Source organism: Octopus bimaculoides, chromosome 24 (genome assembly GCF_001194135.2).
Source record: "Octopus bimaculoides isolate UCB-OBI-ISO-001 chromosome 24, ASM119413v2, whole genome shotgun sequence".
NCBI classification, from domain to species: domain Eukaryota; kingdom Metazoa; phylum Mollusca; class Cephalopoda; order Octopoda; family Octopodidae; genus Octopus; species Octopus bimaculoides.
The window spans coordinates 2,789,081-2,803,396 of NC_069004.1; the positions used below are offsets into that span (position 1 = coordinate 2,789,081).

At 38.7% G+C, this 14,316-nt stretch overlaps 1 protein-coding gene across 1 annotated transcript in view; it reads right to left on the reverse strand.

Moving 5' to 3' along the window:
- LOC106868769 (lysophospholipid acyltransferase 6) overlaps positions 1 to 14,316 on the reverse strand; it is a 26,468-nt gene that overhangs the window by 4,963 nt on the left and 7,189 nt on the right. The window contains exons 2-8 of the mRNA XM_014914186.2: positions 6,697 to 6,842; positions 6,191 to 6,361; positions 5,400 to 5,510; positions 3,385 to 3,514; positions 2,159 to 2,206; positions 1,236 to 1,326; positions 798 to 899 (exon numbers count right to left, since the gene is read on the reverse strand). Coding sequence (XP_014769672.1) covers positions 798 to 899; positions 1,236 to 1,326; positions 2,159 to 2,206; positions 3,385 to 3,514; positions 5,400 to 5,510; positions 6,191 to 6,361; positions 6,697 to 6,842 — 799 coding nt within the window. The remainder of the gene's footprint in view (positions 1 to 797; positions 900 to 1,235; positions 1,327 to 2,158; positions 2,207 to 3,384; positions 3,515 to 5,399; positions 5,511 to 6,190; positions 6,362 to 6,696; positions 6,843 to 14,316) is intronic.

Here is a 14,316-nt window from a genome sequence, read left to right on the forward strand (position 1 = left end):
GTAAAGAGATATTAAAATAAAAATTAAAAAAACATAAAAAAGCCTTGAAAAGTACAGCTACCCGGCGTTTCCTGGCCTAAATATTAATTTAGTTCACCATTTGTCAGTGTGTGTGTGTGTGAGAGAGAGAGAGAGTGTGTGTGAGTGTGCGTGTGATCGATCGTATCTGGGAAACAAAAACTTTGAAACACCGATGGAATTATTATGCGCGCGCGCGTATGAATAAGGGAGGTAACTACTGAAGTATTTCGTTTTGCATTCGATTTCTTTCAATCGCCTAAACATGCTCCCCCCCGCCCTCCATTTTGTTATTGTCCACGTGTGTGTGTATACAGTAACCCCTCGCCGTCTCGCGGTTTATTATTTAAAGCTTACGTCGATTCCTCCATGGTGTTGTTTTTGCATTTATAATAAAATAAATATATACAAATTATCAAAATAATTTTTAAAAATATACAGTTCAGTACTGTTTCTACTTCGCCGATTTTCACCTATGCGCGCGGGAGTTTTAAAACGTAACACCAGCGATAGTCAGGGGATTACTGTATGTGTGTGTGTGTCCCTCACCACTCCTTGACAACCGGCGTTGGTGTGTTTACATCCTCGTAATTTAGCAATTTGACAAAAAGAGATCGACAGAATAAGCACCTGGCTTAACACAGGTAAGTCCTGGGGGTTGAGTCATTCGACTAGAAATTCTTCAAGGTGGTGCCCCAGCATGGCCGCAGCCTAATGACTGCAGCCAGTAAAAGTTAAGACAGTGCTGTTTACAGAAAGTAGGTTCACATCCAACTTACTTAAGACCCAAGCAAAATAGTATTTCTCTCGTACGAACGATACAGTTATCGTCATGTAGAGTAACTTCCACAGGAAACTGGTGTTTTCCATGAATTCAGGTTCTGAAGGAGAAAGAGAAGAAAAGGATATACGAAAACGGAAAGGTCCTTATATTTTGTGTAAACAAGAAGAGTGTAGCGTATTTAGGGTGGTGCATGGTTTAACCCTTTCATTACTGTATTTATTTTGAGATGCTCTGTGTTTCTTTCAATTAATTTTAAATATAACAAAGAATTTAGTAAAATAACTTAGTTATCATTTAGCTGGTGTTAGGAACATAAATTGTGGTCAGCTTTTGTGAGGGATGTGATGACAGCATTCGACATCAAGCAAACAAGCTAATAAGAAGGGATGGAGATTCGGATGTACGTAGAAAAAGTTCGTTAATGTTAACATACCCAGCATTTTCTGTGGTGGGATGATTTTCGGCATTGTGAGCAGAATGACAGCACAAACGCAGGCGCCGATAAGCTTCTTCGTAACAGCCACCTACAAACAGGCCAAAAAAAAAAAAAAAAGAACAAAAAAAAGTCAGTTACCATTCATCACAGAAGAGGCACTAACGTTTTTAACAATTAAAACTGGACAAATCTGTCCGTTTTGTTTACATAAACAGGGGGGGGGGAGTTATCATGATGAGGGTTCCAGTTGTGTGGCCTCAAGGAGAAATTTTACAAGCTACAGCAAAGTTGCTTTCAGGGCCCTGGATGGGACAGGGGTGAGACCAACCTCAACCACGTCAAGAATTCACGAGACTCCACTCCCTTTTTTTTTGTTTGTTTTGTTTTAATATCTCTGTGCGCCTCCTTCGACCCCTTGGTTCGGACGATATACTACCTGACGCTCCGACCCAAGTATTCGCGCGTGCATAAGTGTGTGTGTGTGTGTGTATTAAAAGTGTGGCAATTTTTCCTCTCCTAATCTTAGTAATGATAGATTATCTCCCTTGTTGTAGGGGAGATAATTCAGCTGATATCCCAACCAAAACGCTAACACCAGTGACTTCAACCGGGGATCCGCTGAGCCCTGGGAATACACAAAGACAATACTGAGCGTTCATGAGCTACTGAGTGGAAATTTTGTTGAGTAGAAAGACCTTTGTAGAAAAACTGAGATCAGTAACAAAAATTATTTAAGTAAAAGGAGGGAACGCTTCAATGATTAATTTATTAGTTAATTGGTTACCTAGGTAACTAAGAATAAAAAGAAGTGAAACCAAACCAGTGTGTAGGTGTTTGTGCCCCTACTGGCATAATGACCCTCCCAAGACATAACAAAAAAACAAAATTATAAAAGAAAATAAAGTTGAAGAGAAACTTACTCTTGGTGATGGCACATTTTCTAAAGGTTTCTGAACTATTTGGCCATCCTGGAACAGGAAAAAAAAAAAATAATAATAAATGAAATATAAGAAAGGAAGAATTCGTTTTAATCTTTTAAATCGTTTAAAGTAAAATAAATAAATATTAGTTAATTCTTTTAAGATATAAAGTTATGTTTCAGAAATAGAATTTAATTTTAGAAAATAATTTTTCTTTTTAAATTTCAGTATTTAAAGAATTTCATAGTGGCATTTTGGAATAGCTATATCTACCTCATGAGGAAGGAATTGGGAAGGCAGGGACAAAAATGCAAAAAAAAAGTTGAAATTCTGAGGAAAAGATATTTCATTATCATCATTCATCATATGATTATCAATGGTTTAACTCTTTAGCCTTTACAGTTCTATATTTAGGGGAGATGAGGAATTATGTACATTTAACAGATATTTGTCCTCATCTTGTTTGTTGTTAAGACAACGTTTCGGCTGATATACCCCCCAGCCTTCATCAGGTGTCTTGGGGAAATTTCAAACCTGGGTTCTCATTCCTAAGGTATTTTTCTATGTTGTTGGTGTTGTTATTATTACTATTATTATTATTGTTATTATTATTCAGGTCACTGCCTGGAATCAAACTCGCAATCTTGGGGTTAGTAGCTCGTGTTCTTAACCACTAAGCCATATGCAAATTTGACCGTTTTGTTACTGTATTTATTTTGAGATGCTCTATGTTTCTTCTAATTACTTTTGAGTACAACCAAGAATTTAGTAAAATAACTTAGTTATCATTAAGCTAGTGTTAGGAACATAAATTGCGACTAAGGTCTGGTAGAATATTTTAATTTAAAACTTATGTAAACAAGACATTTGTACACAGAACCAGAGCCGGGTTGGTAACGAAAGGGTTAAACATTTCGTTCAGCATGCTAACGATTCTGCCAGCTCACCATTTTTGCATTAATAATAATCCTTTCTGTTATAGTAACAAGGTCAGAAATTTCGGGGTGGGGAAGAGGGCTAGTTGATTACATCAACCCCAGTACTTGACTGCTACGCTATTTTATCAACCACGAAAGGATGAACGGCAAAGTCAACCTTGGCGGAATTTGAACTCAGAACATAAAGACAGACAAAACGCAACTAAGCATTGTGTCCGGTGTGCTGACAGCTCTACCAGATTGCTACCTTATCAAATGGTAATTAATACCAAGAACACATGTACTTACAACTTCCCACTCTTGGTACCAGTCACCATTTATAAAATGCATGTAGTCTGCATAGAAGGCAAGAGGACCGATAATGATTCCATGAAAATAAAACATGTAACTTGTAAAGTGGAGCAATGATGGCATCGACCTGAAACCAAAAGACAAAGCATTAAAACAATAACACGAGATTAATTAATATATATATTAATTAGGGTGGTGTATTTGAAGGGTTTGTTGAACGTCGGCTGAAAATGGAAATATTTGGAGTTGTTTTAAGGCAACAGTTATGGTCCTTTATAACATTCAAATCCCATCATTGCAACTATTGGTAACACCACAACAATAATTGCTTATGTGACCACCACTGCCACAAAAAAAAAACCACAGTCACCCTACAACTACCACCAACAGCATCACAATTACGTTTATAATACATGCTTCTGTGGAATACTTGGCCACTTATACACAACTCCAGTAACAACAGGGCAGGGGTGATAAAAGGACTGCAATACAAACCACAAGGGCTCAGAGCTCTTAGGGGCCCGCACTCTACATGTTAACTCTACTAAAACACACATTCAAAGGGGCCCAGTAAACAGTTATGGCCAAGGGCCCTTAATACTCTCGGTCTGCCCCTGCAACAGGGTGTAAAAACAGGTGATGAATGAACACATAAGGAAAGACTTTGATACCATAAACTCTTTCAGTTTCACATTATTTATAGTTGGTGTGGGGTGGGTGTGAGAAAAATCATTAGGACCATTAAGCAGTTGTAAATAACGAACACCAGCACAGCAGCTTGTTAATTAACATATATGTGTGTGTGTATGGATACATTAATAACTGTAATCAAATACAAGTCGGCTGCCAGTTATTAATCTAAAGTCTCATACACACAACAGATCTGCTTAAAAACTTCTCTAATGTCACACACAGACTGTCTGTCTGCTGGTTTGATTTGTTGAATGTCACATATTACAACAACAACAACAGCAGCAGCAGAAGCAGCAGCAGTAGCAGCAGCCTGTCTGAATATTTTAGCTGTCATCACATACAGCAGTCCATAATGTAATTACATACCTCTGCCATGAGTTTTGTCTAATATAATACACAGTAGGCATGGTTATGTGGTTAAGAAGCTCGCTTTGTAACCATGTGATTTCGGGTTCAATCTCACCGACTGTTTCCATTACAGTTCTGGGCCGTGAGTGAATTTGAATAATGGAAGTTATGAAGAAGCCTGTTCTGTGTGTGTGTGGCTTAGTGGTTAGGGTGTTGGACTTATGATTGTAAGATTGCGGTTTCAATTCTTGGACTGAGCAATGCACTGTGTTCTTGAGCAAGGCACTTTATTTTACGATACTCCAGCCCACTCAGGTGGGGGATATATATGCTAGACAGATCAGGAAAAGGGCCCTTATCAGTCTATATGACTCAGGAAGGACCTTTATCTATCATATATGTGTGTGTGTGTGTGTATACATGAATATGTGTGTGTACATATATGTGTATCTGTTTGTTCTTGTATTTGTGTTTGTGTCCCACCATCATTTGACAACCAGTGTTGGTTTGTTTACATCCCCATAACTTAGCAGTTGCGGCAAAAGAGACTGACAGAATAACTACCAAACTTCTAAAAATGAGCGCTAGCGCTGAACTTGTTTGTCTGAAACCTTTCAAGGTGGTACTCCAGCATGGCCGCAGCACAGTGCCTGGAACAAGTAAAAAGATGAAAGGATTGCAAAACAAAACACAAATAAAAAAAAATAATAATATAAAACAACACATCACGGGCATTTTCTATGTGGTCACTACATCTGCTAGAAATACCAACCAAACCCCCTCAACAAATCACAAACCACCATCTTACAATGTATAATTACTGTACTAACGGAGAACCAAAAATTATAAAAATGATGGAGTGGTCATATCTGGAACACCTAGAGCCCAGCAATAACTACAGCAACAAGACGAACAACATGAAGGTCACGAGGTCATGAGATCATATGATTAAATACTCCATGTCTACGTACCTGACAGCATACTGGCGTTGGCTTTTCGATAAATCTTTGTCGTCGCGATACCTGCCATCGTATAGGTTGAACGCCAGACTGCTCAACTTTTGGCTGCTGATCATGAGAGGCCTGTCAATCAGAAAATGATAATTAGCGGCTAATTAAAAAATGTGTACGTATGCACGTACAAATATATATATATACACATATACACAGAGATATACAAAGTTTACTCCCAACTACACAGCTCAGGATTCAGTGCCACTGTGAGGCCCCTTGGGCAAGTGGCTTCTATGATGGCATTGGGTCGAACAAAGCCTTGTGAGTAGGTTTGGCAGACGGAAACTGAAAGAAGCCCTTTGTGTGTGTGTGTATGTCTATATATATATATATATATATATATATATATATAGGAGTGACTGTGTGGTAAGTAGCTTGCTTACCAACCGTATGGTTCCAGGTTCAGTCCCACTGCATGGCACCTTAGGCAAGTGTCTTCTACTTTAACCTCGGGATAAAAAAAACTCAAAGGCCACTGGTGGGATTTGAACCCACATCTCATGTAGGAATGACAAACGTTACACACTTTGGAAATTTTGTTTTTACCATCAAGAATTGTAAGAGGTTTATGACATAAGAATTTAGAAACTTTAAGAGAACATGAAACAATTCGTTTTTACCTTCAGAACTTGAAGTGGATAAAGCTATAATTAAGAGCGTGTAGACACACACACAGATGGACATACACACATGCACAGAGAACACATGGAGACATACACATGGAGATATCTTGTTGCTCCGTTACTTACCCAGTTATATCCATTGTATATCCTCCATAATCGTAATACTGCCGGTAGATGTGCATACAGGACAGGTAGCCCATTGCAAACACAAAGACAATCTTATGTGCCAGCATCGCTGGCGCCACTAACAGGATAATGTATGTCACGGCAGACTGAGCCACAATGTGCCATACTTGACTGGACGAGGAAAAAAAATTGAAAGAGAAAGTAGAAAAAAAAAACAATCGATTAGTGTTGGAATTTTCATGGAAATCATTAATAATGGCAGTAGTTCTCAAATACTACAATAAAAAAGGGTCTCTAGGTAACCCACCATTTTGCGGGGGGGATGTTTTAAATAAAATTTAAGGAGAGAGATAAAAAGAGAAAAGAAAGGAAAACAGAGGAGAGAGAGAGAAAAACAAAAGGAAAAGAGAAAGATAGAAAAAAAAAGAGAGACAGACAATAAAAAATGTAAGGAGAGAGAGAGAGAGAGTAAATGTGAAGAAGAAGAATTGCAAAGAAATGCTTACTATCCGAAACAGAAGACAGTCAGTGCGACACCAACAAGCACCTCCACCAAATGCCGTACTGTCGTACTGGTCTTCCTCGGTGACAACACTCTGCGGAACGGAATACCCAGAAGAAGAGCCACGAGCTGACACACTATAAAATTTATCTGGAAGAAGAAGAAAGAGAAAGAGAAAGAGAGAGAGATTGAATAAGACCTGACTGTTGAGATAACAAGGATTACTTGCAGTATTTTCAACTCTTTAGCATTTAAACCAGCCATACCTGGCCAAAATGCAATATTTGGGCCAAATACAAACTGGCCGATTAGAGTCCCTTACACGTAACCTACAGTGTCTTACTAAAAGTAAACAATCACATCACCGAAATCTTAAAGCTACAACATAACATATGACTAATTCAAATCAATGTGAATAAATAAGCACCACCTTTTGAGTGATGGGCCTCATGGAGGCAATGACAAATGAGTGAGACCTTGGGCATTATGCTGTGCTTGAGAAGAAGACCCATGAAGCCAGGTGAAATTGTTGAGATGGCTCTGTAGTACAAATGTCTTGTTTTCAAAAAGTTCAGAATTACAATCTTCCTACAAAACCTTAGTCACAATTTATGTTCCAGTTGTAGTGGAAATGGTACACTCCTCTCATGGGACAAGTGGTAAAAACAAGTCACTAAAAATTGAAAAGAGGTCACCAGTGCAGGGAGTCGTGTCAGTCATTATACCGAGTTCTCGGTTGGAGTTAAGTGTTAGTTACATCTTACAGTCGAGTTTCGAGTAACAGTCAAGGAAGATGGTCCAAATTCGGTGTCTTGCAGAGCTATCAGCAATAGCACAATAGACAAAGCGGTGTATTACCATTCCGGTATAGAAGAGATACACCATATCCAATACCAAGAAAATATCATGGCTACTAGAGTAGATACAACAGTCACAACATGGCTGCTAATTATAACTGTAGGAAACACCCACATCATAACAGTTCCTAACACTAGATTAATGAAAATTAAGTTATTTTACTAAATTCTTTCTTATATTTAAAATCAATTGAGAGAAACACAGAACATCTCAACAGAAATATGGTAACGAAAGGGTTAATTCAAAATGATGTGAATAAATAAACATTCCATTTAACAGAAGAATCTGAATGCTGAGGGGTTAAAACAATGGTGATGATGATGATGATGATAAAGATGAAAAACATTGCATTTAAACAGACGCTTGGTAACAAAAGAAGTATTCAAATTAAAACCTTTTATCCATAAATTTCTGTTATGTTCCAAACAACAACAAAATAAAGAAATTGCTTTATTAAACTGTTCGTTATTTTCAGCATTAATTGAAACAAAAGAGAAGCTTATTTCAACAGAAACATAACAACAAAAGTGTTGAAAGAGCGTGGCTGTGTGGTAAGAAGCTTACTTCCCAACCACATGAAACCGGGTTCAGTCCCACTGCGTGGCACCTTGGACCAGTGTCTCCTACTATAGCCTGGGGCCGACCAAATCCTTGTGAGTGGATTTGGTAGATAGAAACTGAATGAAGCCTGTTGTGTGTGTGTGTACCCCACCAATTCTTGACAAGCGTTGGTACATTTACATCCCCATAACTTGGCAGTTTGGCAAAAGAAATTGATAGAATAGGTACAGGGCTTTACAAAAAAATAATAAGTACCGGGGTCAATTCATTTGACTAAAAGCCTCCAAGATTGTGCCCCAGCATGGCCACAGTCAAATGACTGAAACAAGCAAAAGATAGATAAATAGATGGACAGACGGACGGATATACATATAAATGGGCTGGGTTTCTCCCCACTCCCTCATCCTCTCTGGTGATTTTTGTGATACAGGCCATCAAAATCTACCTCTGAAGTGCTAGAGTCACATGTTGAGCACTCTGTTCCACTAAACCCCACCCCACCCCATCATAAGCCTCAGAATCAAAGCCAAGTGAAGTCATTCCTACATCAAGACCATGTCTATCAAGCTATTTATTTATCACTCTAACCACTCCTCCTTGTGTGCATGCCTTCTGCCTGTCTGTCTGTCTATGTATCCATCTATCATATCTACTTACCTCCACATCCTACCTACCTATCTTACCTACATACTGTACTTGATAGCATAAAAGCTGCATGGGCATATTAGATGTGTCCCACTTTCAGCAGCTCAAACCTGAGAGAAGTAGCCTGTTGTGCATTAAAGCATGCAACATTTAAAGCAATCTAAGAGTACATTACAAAGCATCACCAAAGTACTTTTAGCAGTAAATATCACTGTATCTAAAAAAAGTAAGTTAGCTGTACAGCTGAAGATGAAGCTAGCCATCACGATAATGAAAACATCCTGCATATATAGAGTAACAAAAATAGCCTAGAGTGGTGTCTGGGATAAAATTAGCTTATAAAGAGCCTTCCTGGTTCGTATAGGCTCATAGAGTCGGTTTCCCGGCTTCCATGGTGTATATGAAAGGGTGCTGGCTTTGGGTAAAAGAAATTACAGGAGGATCGGGGCCTTTCACGATACTCGTAAAGCTAGAAACTTTACAGCACCCCACTTCTAAGTGTGTGTGTGTGTGGGCATACACACAAGGTGGTGCTGAAAAGTTCCTGCATTTTGGGTAAAAGGAAATACAGGAGGATCAGTTAATTATGATTTTATTCAACATATTCCCCTCTCAGATTCACACACTTATTGCAATGGTCCTTCAGTTTTTGAAGCCCTGTAAAAAGAACTCGGAAGGTTAGGCCTCCAACCAGGCCTTTCATGATACCCTTAATACCAGGAACTAGCACTTGTGCTGGTGGCATGTTTAGAAAATCATTCAAGCGAGGTCGTTGCCAGTGCCACTGGACTGGCTCTCGTGCAGGTGGCATGTAAAAAACACCTTTTTGAGCATGGCTGTTACTAGTACCGTGTGACTGGCCCTCGTGCCGGTGGCACGTAAAAGCACCCACTACACTCTTGGAGTGGTTGGCGTTAGGAAGGGCATCCAGCTGTAGAAACTCTGCCAGATCAGAGTGGAGCCTGGTGCAGCCTCCTGGCTTGCCAGTCCCCAGTCAAATCGTCCAACCCATGCCAGCATGGAAAGCGGACATTAAACGATGATGATGATGATGATGATGACGCACACAATTCTTTCAGTTACCGTCTACAAAATCCACTCACAAGGCTTTGGTCAACCCGAGGCTATGGTAGAAGACACTTGCCCCAGGTGTTGCACAGTGGGACTGAACCTGGAGTCATGTGGTTCGGAAGCAAGCTTCTTACCACACAGCTTGGCTTGCACCTATCTTCTGATGTTTCTAATTAAACTTTATTCATTTACCTACGTTTTCCAATAAACTCTAATGACTTATCCATATTTTTTCACTTTTTTCTGAACTGTAAAGATAACTTTTGGATATCTTGTTTGTCTTTCTACATATCTATTTATCTATGAATCTACGCCTATCTATGTCTATCAATCTCTCTCTCTTTCTCTTTCTCTACATCTATCCATCAATCAATCAATCACCTTTCTTTTTGCTTATCAATCAGCAAAGTAATTTCTAAGACAAACTTCAACATAAAAAACAGAAATACCAATCTAAACAACAAACAAACAAACAATGATGGGACATTTATCTGAATGAACTTTATAACTGCTTTCAAATTTCCATTACGTTTATGTACTTAATATTATCATCGTTTATTCCAGTTGAAATTCCATCACCACCACCACCACCACTAGCACCACATTCTGACTTTGCTTCTATCATCCTTGGGAGAGGGGGATGAGGGGAGAATGAGGGGGGAGTAGGATGGTGAGGGGGAAACCAATAAAACAAAGGACAATTAAGTGCTGCAGCTGAATTTGAATATCAAAAGTCTTGTGACCGTGTGCCCATATGTGAGAGAGACCATTGCCATTCCATGTATGCCTTGCTGTTAAGCGCTCCCAATGTTTTGCATTCTTGTTCATTAGTTTCTTTGATATATATCATCATCATCATCGTTTAATGTCCGCTTTCCATGCTGGCATGGGTTGGACGATTTGACTGAGGACTGGTGAACCAGATAGCTACACCAGGCTCCAATCTGATTTGGCAGAGTTTCTACAGCTGGATGCCCTTCCTAATGCCAACCACTCCGAGAGTGTAATGGGTGCTTTTACATGCTACCAGTAGAGTTGGAGGTTGGAATAACTGTTTATGGGATAAAAATAACCGTTATATTACTGGTATAATTACCCATGTTAACCCTGATATATATATATATATATATATACATACACACACATGACTATACATAAATTAATATATACACACCCATATTCCTTTTTTGTGACACCCATTACACTGCTCCGACTCTCTCTCTCTCATCCACAGGCTACATTCTACCTCTCTCTCTCTCTCTCTCACACACACAAACACACACACTTCCTTTTCCTTCTAACACACACACTATTATCTCTCTCTCTCTCCCTCAGACATTCTGTTTCTTTTTTTACATTCTCTCTTTTCTTACTACATATCTCTCTCTCTCCCTCTCTCTCACACACACAATCATCATCATTTCAAAGTCTACTTTTCCATGATCCCATGGCAAAGACAGAATTTGCTGAGGCCGACTTTCTACAGCCAAATGCCCCCACTGACACCAAACCCCCTCACTTCTTTCCAAGTAAGGTAATATTTCCCCATGAGCAGACATGTTTCTACACAAACAAGGAAACATTCACCCTGTACCTTAAATTTTAAAAAAACAAAACAATTACTACCAATTAGCCCTGATCAAATAGACACATAAGAGACATTCCAATCGTGGCTGTCCCATCCCGAACTGCAATGTCCACTAGAGATGGTTTACATTTTTTCTGAGAAATTTAGCTGCTATTTATAGCAGGTCAATGCTTCCTTGTTGTTGTGGTGAGTTGACATGCTTTAATCTTAGCTGGTATTTTAGTCATGGCTTCCTGATCTTCCTGAATTTAAACACAGATCTCTACATGCATGACAGGCAAAATCACAGATACATACATACATGGTGGGAACAAACTTCTTAATTACACAGCCATGTTTGAGGCAATCATCATAATTTAACGTCCGTTTTCCATGCTAGCATGAGTTGGAAGGTTTGACTATATATATATATATATAAGAATATTCTCTTTGAAATGAAATCAATTGAAAGAAACACACTGCATCTCAACAGAAATATGGTAACAAAAGGGTTAAAATATATAATAGAGAAACGATTCTTAACCCTTTCATTACCAAACCGGCTGAAACCAGCTCTGGCTCTGAGTACAAATGTTTTGTTTCCATAAGTTTTGAATTAAAATCTTCCACCAAACCTTAGTCACAATTTATGTTCCTAACACTAGCTTAATGATAACTAAGTTATTTTACTAAATTCTTTGTTATACTCAAAATTAACTGAAAGAAACACAGAACATCTCAAAATAAATATAGTAACAAAAGGGTCAAACGTTTGCAAGGGGTTGTTTCATCATTCACTTGCAGCCATACCAACAACTACTTCCATAAATATGGCACACAAACAAAACTATTAAGCTGGCCACATCTGTTGATTCACACTTTTCAATAAAGAATGTTAACCAGTTTTATTTAGTTCAGTTTTTTTATGAAAACTTGACATTTCATAAAAAACACTTGGTGAAAAATGTGTCATTAGAAAATGGTTCATTATCAATACTTTTGACATTTTTATAATCGTTTTATTTTTTATGTACCATAGGCATAGCTAAAGGCACAGGCATGGTCCGGTTCTACTGCATGGCACCCTTGGGCTCAAGTATCTTCGATTATAGCCCCATGTCAACCAACGCCTTGTGAATAAAATAGGTAGATGGATACTGGGCCTAAGTCCATTGTGTGTGTGTGTGTGTGTGCGTGTGTGTGTGTGTGCATGTGTGTAGTTGAACAAATCAACCCCAGTACCATTTTTTTTTTCAAGCCTGGTACTTATTCTATCGGTCATTTACCAAACTGCTAAGTTACAGGAATGTAAACTCACCAACACTGGTTGTAAGGTGGTGGTGATGCTGGTGGACTAGCACAAACACATACAAAGATATATATATATTTATATATACGACGGACTTTTTTCAGTTTGTCAAACAAATCCACTCACAAGGCCTTTGGTTGGCCCCAGGCTATAGTAGAAACACTTGCCCAAGGTGCCACACAGTAGAAACCCAGAATCATGCGGCTGGGAAGCAAGCTTCTCACCACACAGCCATGCCTGCACCACTCTCTCTCTCTCTCTCTCTCTGATATATATATATATATATGCTTAACTAAACCCTTCCAAGTGGCACCCGAGCATTCTGTATAATCATTAAACCCTTTCTATATTCAACATAAAAATCCTGTCATCCCAGTCTTACCAAGGCAGCCCAAATGAATGCAACAAGGCTTGTATCTTACTTTCGTATTTTCTCTCATCCCATTTACACGTTGTCGGTCATCTTTATGATGACCAATTTGCTGTAGTTGCTTAGGTTCTGCCTATTAGCACTTGACTTATTGATTTTTAACCCAATTATCCACTGAGGACGTAAATAGATTATGATTTATTGATTATTAGAAAATCGTAATTGCCCGAAACATTTACCTCCGTCGATCTGCACAAGCATTAGAAAAGTCACTAAGCTATTTAACACCAATATCGTGGCACTATTTTTAACGATCACTTCTCATTTGTTATTGTCTAAACTGAAATCAATTGAAAATTATTGTGTAGTATTAGCTTTGAGTTGCCAAATATCACCAGTTCTGCTGGATAGAATATCCAAAATTTATGTTCTTAAAGCAACACAAACATTTATTATTTAAGAAGTTACAATGAAAATCCTGTATAAATTTGCATTAATTTCTCTTAACCTACCTGGAAAGAGTTTACAAAGTGGTTGGCATTAAGAAGGGCATCCAGTCAGAGGAAGCTTGACTAAAGCAGACGTCAGAGTGCAGCACAGCCCTTGGGACATGTTGGGTCCTTGTCAAACCGTCCAACCCTTGCCCGTATGGAAGATGGACATGAAAACAGGAGGAGAAGGAAGAGAAGATGGGAAGCAGAAGAAGAGGTGGAAGGAGGTATTTGCAGACCACTGCCATAACCCTGAAAACATACACTATGCAACCACATTACTTTCCACCACCACCACCACCCCATGTGCTTATGTCCATATATATACATATATATATATGTGTGTGTGTGTGTGTGTGTTGTCCAGATGTTTTGTGTTCTTGTCCCAGATAGATATACATACATATATATATATACACACATGCATTTGTATTGTATGCATATGGCATAGATGACAAATGACTGACAACTGGATGAAGGAAAATCACAAAATGAGTTGGTGTTGGTGGGTAGAAGCGAGAGAGAGAGAGAGGGAGAGAGAGAGAGAGAGAGAGAGTTGTTGGGTACGAAAAGAAAAGCCATGTCCTACATGTTGACAAGTGCAAACTGTATTTGCATGTGTGCGATTCTTTGACAGCAAAGTACATATATTTTGTCTATGTAGAAGTCCACAGCAGGGTGTGTGTGTGTGTGTGTAATTAATAAAAAAAAAAAATGAGAGAAAAACAACAACGCGAGGACATGGTACATGC